At 43.6% G+C, this 12,484-nt stretch overlaps 1 protein-coding gene across 1 annotated transcript in view; it reads right to left on the reverse strand.

The window, feature by feature from the left end:
• The window catches only part of plpp4 (phospholipid phosphatase 4), a 296,113-nt gene that overhangs the window by 81,698 nt on the left and 201,931 nt on the right, over positions 1–12,484 (reverse strand). Inside the window, exon 4 of the mRNA XM_073835225.1 lies at positions 6,571–6,634. Within this exon, the coding sequence (XP_073691326.1) occupies positions 6,571–6,634 (64 nt within the window). The remainder of the gene's footprint in view (positions 1–6,570; positions 6,635–12,484) is intronic.

Raw genomic sequence — 12,484 nt, forward strand, 5'->3', positions numbered from 1 at the left:
CAGACAAAGGTGTATTACTCGTGTCCTGGCACCTATTTACCAGGCACTCCTCATCCCTCAGTGTTCTGGCTGTGTCCTGACTGAGGTAGTTTACTTTCCTCCTGGTCTGGCAGTTCCCCAGTCAGGAGATGGATTTCTACCCTCTTGGCCTGGCAGTTCCCCAGGCAAGTGGTGTGTTATCTCGCCTCGCGTGCCTGAGGGCCGAGGCTCATATTCCTCTGGTCTGGTGATCTATCACAGACAGAAATGTATTACTACTCGCGTCCTGGCAAGATCACCAGGCACTTCTTGTGTCCCTCTTGTTCTGGCTGTAACGCAGACAAAGGACTACCACTTCTCCTCGTGTGCCTGAGGCCCGAGGTTCATTTATCCCTCTTGTCTGGTGGTTAATCACAGACAGAGATGTATTACCACTCGCGTCCTGACAATTCCCCCAGGCGGAGCTATTCCAGTGTCCTGGCAACATCACCAGGCACTTCTTGTGTCCCTCTTGTTCTGGCTGTAACGCAGACAAAGGACTACCACTTCTCCTTGTGTGCCTGAGGGCCGAGGTTCATATATCCCTCTTGTCTGGTGGTTGATCACAGACAGAGATGTATTCCAGTGTCTTGGCAAGTTCACCAGGCACTCCTTGTGTCCCTCTTGTTCTGGCCGTAGCGCAGACAAAAGACTGCCACTTCTCCTCGTGTGCCTGGGGGCCGAGGCTCATATATTCCTCTTGTCTGGTGGTTGATCACAGACAGAGATGTATTCCAGTGTCCTGGCAAGTTCACCAGGCACTTCTTGTGTCCCTCTTGTTCTGGATGTAACGCAGACAAAGGACTACCATTTCTCCTCGTGTGCCTGAGGGCCGAGGTTCATATATCCCTCTTGTCTGGTGGTTGATCACAGACAGAGATGTATTCCAGTGTCCTGGCAAGTTCCACAGACAGAGATGTATTAATACTCATGCCCTGGCAATTTCCCCAGGCTGAGGTCTGTTTCTGTGTCCTGGCAACATTCACCAGACAACTCTTTCCACCCTTGTCCTAGCAGACACTAGGCAGGGCTTTGGAATTATGGGGGCGTGGATATCTCGTTCCCCATAGCGTTTCAGGACGCAGTGTTGAGTTCCCGGAAGGGAACGTCTCAGGTTACGTATGTAACCCTGGTTCCCTGAGGGAACGAGACACTGCGTCTCGGACCATAATTCCCGCATCCCTGCTGTGCTCGCTTCATTCCTATGAGCTGACGCCGGCTTCAAACGCACGTGCTTTTATACTTCCTGGTCGCTGACGTCACCGTGCCTGTGACGTCACTCCCGTTTCTCATTGGACGTTGGACTATGACTCAGAGTGAGGCCCGCCAATGGCGTTCCCCATAGCGTTTCAGGACGCAGTGTCTCGTTCCCTCAGGGAACCAGGGTTACATACGTAACCTGAGACGTTTTGTTTTCCTCCAGCTGCGTTCCATTTTTCATTCTTTTCTCTTTAGGGCGCGAGTGTGGTCGTTATACCACGCTGTTACACTGTTTTTCTTAATCTTTTTTAAGCGCACTGGAGCAACTGTATCTAAAGTGCTAGAAAAGAGAGATTCCATAGTTTCTATTACATCATCAAGTTTTTCTGAGCTATTGGATATGCTGAGGAATTCAGATGAGTCAGGAAGATTAGTTACAAAGCAGTCTTTTGTAGTAGAAGTGATGGTTCTACCGTACTTGTAGCAAGGAGTTGAATTTACAGTTTTAGCTATCTGGAGTATACAAGAGACTAGATAATGATCGGAGATATCATCGCTTTGCTGCAGAATTTCAACACCATTAACATCAATTCCATGTGACAGTATTAAATCTAGAGTATGATTTCGGCAATGAGTAGGACATGACACGTGTTGTCTAACCCCAATAGAGTTCAAAATATCTATAAATGCTGTTCCTAGTGCATCTTTTTCATTATCAACATGGATGTTAAAATCACCCACTATTAAGACTTTATCTGCGGCCAACACCAACTCGGATAGAAAATCAGCAAATTCTTTAATAAAGTCTGTATGGTGCCCTGGTGGCCTGTAAACAGTAGCCAGTACAAACGTCACGGCAGATTTATCATTAGCACTTGTTTCTCTGGATAATGCTATATGAAGCACCATTACTTCAAACGAGTTATATTTGAAGCCCTTTCCCAGTGAGACATTGAGAATATTGCAATAAATAGTAGAAACACCTCCCCCTTTTACCTTTTAGACACGGTTCATGTTTGTAACAGTAATCTTGGGGGGTGGACTCGTTGAAAATAATGTAATCGTCTGGTTTTAGCCAGGTTTCTGTCAAACAGAGCACATCTAGCTTATGATCAGTGATCATATCATTTACACAAAGTGCTTTCGTAGAAAGGGACCTGATATTCAATAAGCCAAGCTTTATCAATTGTTTCTCTGTATTATATATATTTTTTATTTGTTGAACATCAATTAAATTGTTAGTCTTGATTTGATTCAGGCGTTTTTTGTATTTTCTTGCTCGGGGAACAGACACAGTCTCTATAGTGTGATATCTAGGTGAAAGGGTCTCTATATGCTGAGAATTAACTGATTTCTGTGACGTGAGGCGGCTAGCAGACGGTCGGTTTAGCCAGTCTGTCTGCTTCCTGACCTGGGCTCCAGTTAGTCAAGTGCAAACGCTAAGACTATGTGCCATATTTCTAGATAGGAGAGATGCTCCACATCCGGAGGGATGAAGACCATCTCTTTTCAACAGGTCAGGTCTGCCCCAGAAACTCGTCCAATTGTCTATGAAACCTATGTTATTTCGTGGGCACCACTTTGACATCCAGCCGTTGAGTGACCACAGTCTACTGTGTATCTCGTCACCACGGTAAGCAGGGAGGGGACCAGAGCATATTACAGTGTCTGACATCGTACTTGCAAGTTCACACACCTCTTTAACATTATTTTTAGTGATCTCCGACTGGAGAAGTCGAACATCATTAGTGCCGACGTGAATAACAATCTTACTGAATTTACGTTTAGCATTAGCCAGCACTTTTAAATTTGCCAAGATGTCAGGCGCTCTGGCTCCCGGTAAACACTGGACTATGGTGGCTGGAGTCTCTATATTCATGTTCCGTACAATAGAATCGCCAATTACTAGAGCACTTTCATCAGGTTTCTCAGTGGGTGCTTCACTGAGTGGGGAGAACCTGTTTGATGTTCTGATTGGAACGGAAGAGCGGTGTTTTCACCCGCGACTATGCCGTCTAACAGTCACCCAGTTGCCCTGCTGCACGGGCGTTGTTACCGGAACTGAACAATGTACAGGGCTTTCTGAGCTAGTCGCATCCAAAACCGTATCTAAGGCCCTCACATTCTTACTATCCTCTATTAAAGTTTGGATGCGTGATTCTAGTTCTGAAATCTTCTCTGTCAGCCTGACTATATTCCTGCATTTATCACATGTATAAGGCTCACTGCTGACAGAGATAGATAAGCTATACATGTGGCAAGCAGTGCAGACAACAATTGTAGGAGAAGAAGCCATTACTCACCGTGATTGTGGAATGATTCCAACTTACCACTGTTGTTGTTCGAATTCCTGAAAAAACGGAACGGAACTGGCTAAAGGAGTACTAACGATATTAAACACGAGAGAAAAAACATGAATGGAATGCAGATGACAAGCTAACCGGCTAACGCAATGCTAAAGATAGTAAACAAGAGTTAAAAGCGTGAATGGAGTGCGAGTGGAAAGTTAACTGGCTAATGGAATGCTAACGTGCTGCACTCGTGATCATAGAATAAGGCGAACGATCAAATTAGTCAGATTAGTTTGATGGATAAGATCAGAAATCAAGTTAAGCTATATCTATCAATTTAAAACGGCAGAATTAACAATAAGATAGAGAATCCAACAGAAAACCGAAGCTGCAGGGAGCAACAAACACACACTCTGCAGCAAGGCAAGGCAAACAGGAAGCAGGGAAAACACCGACACCCACAGGACAGGCGATAAGTAACTTATCACATGAAACAAATAATATAAATTTTTACAAACGAGGTAGATTAAGGAAAAATAATCATGAATTTCACATTTTTACTTCAGAATATGTACCAAAAAAATGTAAAGCAGATATTTGAAAGTTAAATTCCTTAAAGGGCAACAGACTCCCCGTCTGACCTATGTAAGGTCACTATGAACTTTTGAGTGTGCTAAACCTTAGTCTCTAGATCAGTCTTTGGGTAGAAGCAGAACAATTTCTGCAATTGGCCTGAGAAAGGTTTTTATATTGCCTTGGTCAGTTGTTTTGACCTCAACCTTTCTCACATGTCCATCCTTTTCAGGTAATACGGCAGAGATTTTGGCCATGGGCCAAGAGTTGCAGGTTATCTGCTTGTCTCTAAGCAGAACTAGATTGCAACAGAGCTATTTCACAGGGCCTCTGAGTGCAAAGAACCGCCTGAGAGCATTTATGTAACTTGACGCATCCATAGACTCAATGATCTCAACGTGGAAGGCTCTCAAACTCAAACAGCAGAACATGATGGCCCACCTCCTGCTCTCTGCCTGTCCTCCTCTGGTGCGTCTGCTTGTAACAGACCAGGGTCCAAATACATCAGACCACCCTGATCTGGTTTTAGAGGATGGTAGACCTCAATGTAGGATGATACCAGCATTCACCCCCTTCTCTCAGTGTCGGCGCTACCTCAGCATGTCCATTGGTAAAGATTTTTTCCATGAATGCCGCATACAGACCGACTGTTCATGATCTCATGACACTCAATGAGTGGTGGAAGAGAGATTAGGACTCTTCCATCAAGGGACTCCTCCTCCTGGAATCCTTTTGCTGGTGCTTTTATGATGCAAGAGCAAGTTCTGAGGTGATATGAGAATTGTTCGCTCTCCACATTGAACAGGTCGAAAAATTCTGGTCCGGCTAATAAACGATTGCTCTGGTCGTCCAGATTTTCTCCCTTCCCGCCATCCTCTTGTGACAGTAAAAGAGAACTGACTATTTGAGGTGATGGGCCAGGGTGCATGGCCGCATCATGATTGGTGCTGTTGCATTCACAGCATTTCACAGAAGACTTGCATTCCTTGGCAAGGTGAGAAACTGAAGAACAGCATTGAAAAAATATTCCTTTTTCCTTTAGAGAAAGGTCTTTCTGTCGTCAAGGAGTTTGTTTCTGAATGTTCTGCATTTTTTCAAAGAGTGTGGTTTATTGTGCAATGGACAGATATTGTTAAGGTCATCATTGGCTGCACAAACATCTGTTTTGTGAACTGAGATGGGTTTGTTGGTATGGATCTGTCTGGATTCACAGTTGTTGTAGCACTGTTTTAATGCGTAAAGCTAGGGTTGTTTCACTTCCTTGCTTCATAGCACATGAAGTTACAGAAATACTCAAAGGGAGGAAAGTGACTATGATTTCCTTCTTTGTAGTATGACCCAGAAGTCACCCACTTGTCCTGAAGCCCTTATGGAAGCTTATCTACAATTGGTGCAATTCCACGTAAAGTGTCAAGGTATGAGAGACCTGTGAGATAACCATCTTCTTTAGCACCTTGGATTTCCATAAGCAAATCCTAGAGTTCATGTAATTTGGTGTGGTCTTCAGCTAAAATCCTAGGAAAACTGTCCAGTCACTGAAATAGTGACCTTTCAATGATTTCTGGTGCAGTAAAGCACTCACGTAATCTTTTTACATGCTTTGTGTAAAGCAAGATTGGGGTTGCTGACATGCACTGAGCGGATGCGCTTCACCATTTCGCCAGATTCCTTTCCCAGCCATTTAGTCATGAGGTCCAATTCCTGGGTTGCTGTGAGGTGAACTTCACGAGCTGCACTGGTGAATGAGGTGAACACCATGACGAATAATTCTCAGGCTTATCATCAAATTGGTACAGTCCTGAACTAACTTTCTCTGATTTAGATCCTCCTCTCTCAGCTGCAGCACGCATTGCTAATTCAACATCTTCCAGCACTTGTGTCTCCTCAGCTTCTTGTTGTAGCGTTTACACTCCCAACTCAGGTGTTTAATCTTACTGTTTCCAGCTGTTTTTGAGGGTTTTTTGTGGCCTTTTCCATGTTTAACCTCTTGGCTGGCATATGATGCTCTCACTTTGGCGGCTTCAGCTCTAGCCCGTGTGCGGGCTGCACTCGCCGATGACACCTGCTGCTTCTAGTGCTGCACACAGACAACTTGCTGCTTCCATCTTAACCACTTTAACATTTCAAATGTCAACGATTAAGAAAAGTAATTATGAACTTCACATTTTTAATTGAGAATATGTGCCAAAAATATTTAAAGCAGATAATAAAGTTAAATTCCTTAAAGGGCAACACAAAGACATTCAAATGTGCATGCTCAGCTACCATTAAATCCAAAATAAGAAGACAAATAAGAGGATTTTTTTGTTTCACTCTGTTTTCCACAATTCTGGTGAGCAGTGTAACATGAGACCATTGTTTCCCATCTGTGCCCAATCTTGCATTCTGCACCATTGTCTGTTTTTTTAACCCTCCAGTTTATACTGAACCCAAAACAATCATTGTATTAAATTCTGATTGAATAACATAAATAATGTTTATACATTACCTGCCAACTATTAACTTGATGGTATTTGTGAAGACGCCATTCAAAGCTAGTGCGAGAGACACCGCTGCAAAACAGGAAATAAAAACAAAATGAAGAGACAGGCAGATTAATAATGACTTTGTTACCTAGATAGAATTCACAGTTAATTGACCCTTCCTATTTGATATCAGCCTTAAACCATCCACTATAGTATGTCCTAAACAGCAATGGTTGCCTTCACAACTGATGCCTATTAAATACTTATCTCATTGTTGAAGAAATGCAGTCCAGAATTTTGTATGTTTCAACTAAAATTTCTTGCTAACTGTAAAACCTTTTTTAGGTACACTTTAACGCTTCTCTGAATTTGAATCATCTCACTCTCTGAATCAAAGCCATTATGCATAGTCTAATTATCTTCTCATTAGGTCCTATTTAAAAAGGAAATGGCTGGCCACTGTAACAAGGAGCTGTGACACCGGAGTTGGAGGATCCACATGCAGGCTTTATTCAAACAAGGCGAGGTCATACGAGCAGTGTTAAACAATATCAGAAAACATTACCAAGGCAAGACAAAAAGAGTAATCCAATAACAGTCAAAGGTTAGGGCAGGCAGCAAACAATCACAAAAACCAGAAAAACAATACACATCAATAAGGAGGTGAAAGAGTACACCTTAAATAGTACTCCTGACAGGAAACGGGAGGAGTCTGTAATTGGTTCCTAGGCAGGGTTATGGGAAATGGAGTGCGGAATTGAGTGGTAAAGGTATAGGATGTATGGGATTGTGACAGCCACTATGGTTGACAATGATTCCGTGATTTAAATGGCCTTATCCAAATTTCTCAGTGAGTTTTGTCTTGATTATGTCATTCTGTTCACATGTGTTCATTCGATTAAGTCATTAGTCCCTCACTTGCTTTTGTATTTATACTGCCTATTCTGTTCAGTACTTTGCCAGTTATTGATTTGTGTTTGCTATGTTTTGTGTGTGCTCTGTCTGTCTGCTTTGATATTATGGACCCTGCTGTCCAGCTCCTCCTGCTCGAGCTGGAGGATTGCTCCCTTAAGGACCACACAAGGAATTTTTTAGAACTAGCATACCTGACACATTACTCGCATCCTGAACCTACCTGAACACCACCACAAAGGCTAAGCTGTCCAGGTGTGGTCCTCGAGAGAGCTTTGCTGCTTTCATGGAGTGGGTGCTGGAGACCAATGGATTGCAATTTACCATTAGCGCCATTTAGGAGGACATATCCAGCCCTACTTCCAAACCAGAGACCAGTCAGCTGTCATCCCGGTGCACAGAGCAATTGCCTGAGCCCACTGCAGACAGAGAGTCTGAGCCAGCCGCAACACGAAAGCCAGCGCAAAAAAACACGACTGAGCGATCATCACCACGGAGCATGAGCGTCTAGATTCATCTAACCAGCAACATCGCCCGTCCTCAAGGAAATACTGGTGGACATTGAGGGCTTGGAATGAAGCCCCGTCCACATTCCCACCACAGAGAGTGAGCTACAACTGGCCACTGGACAATATTATGAGGAACTAATGAACATGTATAAGAAAGATTTAATAGACTAGTTTGGGGAGGTAATACTCTATTTTCCTGAGTCTCCTATGTCTCCTGAGTCTTTGCTGGTTCCATCCAGCTTTCCTGCATCTCCTGAGCTCCTTGTGACTCTCAAGTTCCCTCCCAGCCTCCCTCTCCCACCTCCTTATGCCAGTCAGTTCCTCAGCCCTGTCTCCGCTGGTTCCTGTCAGTCTCTCAGCTCACCCTCAGTCAGTACCATCTGGGCACTCTGATCGGCCTTGTGTGTTCCCAACTTCAGCTCTGTCTAGGCGTGAGGATCCCCTCTCTCCACCTCCAGCCTTTGAGTACTGGACTCCACCTCAATCCTCTGACCCATCGGCTCCACCTTGGCTTCTTTCTCCCTCGTCTCCACCATGGCCCATTATCCCACTGGCTTTTCCGGGCTCCCTCAACTTGTCCGCCTTGGAGAGTTATTGACCTTCCTACACTACAGAGTTGCACTTCTCTGGATTTACCTCTTCCCTTCATCCCCCTGGCTCTGTCGGGCTCCTCCTTCCCTCTAGCTCCAACTTGGTCCTTAGTTGCTCCGGCTCCAACGCAGTTTAAATATGCATGTTGATAATTAAAAAGATGCATTGGAATCAGCATTTATAGAAATTCTGAACTTTACATTTAATACTGTCACATGGAATTGATGTTAATGGCATTGACTTTATGAACTACTTTACTTCCAAGATCGATACTATTAGAGATAAAACATATAAGCATTCAGCTGTCAGCTACAGTATTGTATTAGTGCATTATAAATTACTTGAAAAACAATTCCACTCATTCTCTGCTATAGAAGAGGAAAACTTGTATAAACTTGTTAAATCATCTAAACCAACAACTAGACCCTCTGTATGCTAGACCCTATACTATCTAAGCTACTAAAAGAGGTGCTTCCAGATGTCATAAATCCTCTTCTTAATATTATTAATTTATCATTGTCATTAGGATATGTCCCAAAAACATTCAAATGAGCTGTTATTAGGCCTCTCATTTAAACCATATCATAGTACTACAATTTTTCACCAACCCCTCTACCAGTTACTTTTAAGTGAAACCTATGCTCCCTTTTACCTTCCCATCTTTCCTTTGTAGTGTCCTCCCCTCTTACCTTATCCACCCATTTATCATCTCTGGATGTGAATGCAGCAACTGGCACTTTATGCTTCACTTTAACTTCTTGTGTAGACAATATATGTCCCCTCCCCTCCAGGCCAGCACATGCTGCCGCATCTAACCCCTGGTTATCCAATGTTCTTTGTGAGCATTGGTCCAAACTCAGGGCAGCAAAGAGAAAATGGTGCAAATCATAAGAGCCATCAGACCTTATATATCCGTCTTTGCTTTCATCTTTCTCAGCTGAAGTCCATGCTGCCAAATCTATATATTTCCACAAAATTAACCTCTGTCCCCCTCCACCACCTCTTTAACAGCTGATGATTTTGCCACACAAGAACTCAACTCAACCACATCCACTCCTTAAACTCCCCTCTTCTCCTTCTGTCCCCTCAACTGAGTAACTCCACTGCTCAAAAAAACCTACCTTAAACACTTCACTTACAGATTCTTACTTACAGACCTATCTCTCTCCCACTATTGTGGTGTCGTCAGCAAACTTCACTATGGTGTTAGAGGAGTCAATGTGTTTGCAGTCATGTGTGAATAGGGTGAAAAGGGCTGGGCTGAGAACACAACCCTGTGGTACTCCTGTATTCAGAATGAGAGTGGGTGACGTGTGATTGCCCACGCTGACATTCTGTGGTCTATTTGTAAGAAAGTCCATAAACAGAATGTGGAAGTTAATCCCAGATTGCTCAGCTTGTACACCAGTTTGTGGGGCACTATTGTGTTAAATGCAGAACTAAAATCTACAAACAACAGCTTAACATATGTGTTGGGATGCCCCAGATGTAATAAGCTGATGTGAAGTGCGATTGCATCCTCTGTTGATCTGTTCCTACAGTAGGCAAACTGATGGCTGTCCAGATCAGTGGGGATGGTGGCTTGGATGTGGGAAAGGACAAGCCTCTCAATGCACTTCGTAGCAATTGTTGTCAGAGCAACTGGGCAATAGTCGTTCAGACACTTTACTGTTTTTTTTTTTTTTTTGGCAGTGGAACAATAGTGGTGGATTTGAGACATGTAGAGACAGGTTGAAGATACTGGTAAACACTCCGGCTAGTTGATCAACACATTACTTCAATGTGCGGCCTGGTATCCTCTCTGGTCCTGCCGCTTTGTTGATGTAAATCCTTCTGGGAGTGGATCTCACCTGATGACATTCAAAGACAAGTGCCGGCTCCTCTCTGGATGGTGGTACTGTCCTGTCTGAGCCTCCACTCTGCTGGTGTGATTGTCGAAGTGCGCAAAGAATTAATTCAGGGCGTCAGGAAGTGTGGTGTCATTGCTGGTCATTGTGGTGTTATTCTTGTAGTCTGTTAGGGCTTTAATGCCTCTCCACATGCTGCAGGGGTTGTTATTTCTGAAGTGCCCCTCTATGCGCTGCTGGTATCTGTGTTTGGATTTTTTAATGCCTTTCTTCAATTCTCTTCGGGCATTACTGAAAGCCAACCTGTCCCCTGACCTGTAGTTTTGGTGGTTAGCACAGTGTCAGTGCAGAAAGCTATGGTCTCCACGTCTGTGCTCTGAGCAAACAACTCCCAGTCTGTATTTTCAAAACAGTCCTGCAGCCTTGCGGTAGACTCTTAACTCGGACAGTTTTAAGAGTTCGCTTTGTTCTGCAGGTAAGAGGTCTGTAAGACCGTTTAAAAGCCCTTTCACACGGGATGCGGCAAGCGGTGGAATCGCTGCGTGGCTGCCGCTTTCTCTTATAGTAAAAGCGTTTTGCAGCTGAGCCGCTGTTTGCGACGCTGTCTCGGCGTGAACGTAGTTGCTACAAGGTCACATTTTATTTTACTAAAAACTAAATAAACAAAACATAACAAAATAGTATATGTGTTATTTGCTGTTTATCATTTTATGGTACAATGACTGGCGTCGTTTTCATGTCAGACATAGTTACCTATGACATTTTACACATAAATGTATTTTACCTGGCAAACCAACTCGTAAACATGCATGCTCTGAATTTTTTTTCTTTATTTATAGGCTTTCTTCGTTTTTGAATCATACAACTTTACTATATTTAAAATGATCATGTTTTCAACACTTCGACATGAGCTCAATGAAATGTTATTTTGGTTTGTAAATAATAATCTGTCCAGTAATTGGTTAAATCTGACGTGGCTGCTGGTTACAAAAAGATTAAATATTTTTTTATCTTTGGTGGTTGCTGCCGCGAAGGTTCTGAGGTGGGCTCCACATGAGGGGAGACTACCAAACTGAAAGCCGGTTCTGTGATTAGTAGTAAATCTATATCATGTGCATTCAGATGGTGCGGCATTTAAAACACAGAACTGTAGATCACTGACAAGCTACCCAAAATAGAGTTCATAATCGTAGATGAATATGATATGGTGTAGCTTGTCAGTGATCTACGGCTCAGTGTTTTAAATACCACGCCATCTGAATGCACATGATAGAGATTTACTACTAATCACAGAACCGACTTTACTGACGAGATGCACATGACAATCGCATACGATTTATCATGCAGCCCTAGTTCACTACAACTTTTTCTGAACTGAAAGCGTAATCACCCTGAGGGAGGGGGAAAACGCTATGGCAAGCTCTACACCGTGCCAGTCTCCTGAGTCCCAGAGCTTGTGTTTAGGACTCTGGAAGACACTGGTTCCATTAGAAGATTATAGAATCTCACAAATGTGTTAGGTGTAGCCCAACCTGCAGCTCTACAGATGTCTGTTAGAGAGGCCCCATTAGCTAGAGTTGCTGAGGCAGCGACTCCCCTGTTTGAATGGGCTCTCACTTCCAATGGGCAAGGTAAGCCTCTGGCCTGGTAGGCCGAACGGATCTCCAGCAGGAGCTCTGAATAAGAAATCAAGCCCATACTGAGACTAGCTATCAAAGTCATCGGGGAGCTCGACCGGTGAACACACAGGAAGAGCAGTCTGCTGGGATTTACCCAGCAAGATCTTGCTTGTTTCTCCGCACTCTTCAACACACATTGCTGTGGCCTCATACCTGGAAGTAGAAGGACCAGAATGGGAAGCAGTTGAAGCGAGCTGAGGCCTCTTAGTGAAGAACGTGACTCGCAAGCTGAGTGTGCCCAAAGGAATGCCCTTGCAAGTGGAACATGAACCATCAGCAAACGAAAAGAAAGTCATAACAAAATAAAAACAATTTTGGAAAGGGCTTAAACCAATGGTACAGATTTTTTTTTTTTTTTTTTTTTTTTGCCAGTGGGTGCTCGTCAAATCAACAAAATTT

Source organism: Garra rufa, chromosome 2 (genome assembly GCF_049309525.1).
Source record: "Garra rufa chromosome 2, GarRuf1.0, whole genome shotgun sequence".
Lineage (NCBI taxonomy): Eukaryota > Metazoa > Chordata > Actinopteri > Cypriniformes > Cyprinidae > Garra > Garra rufa.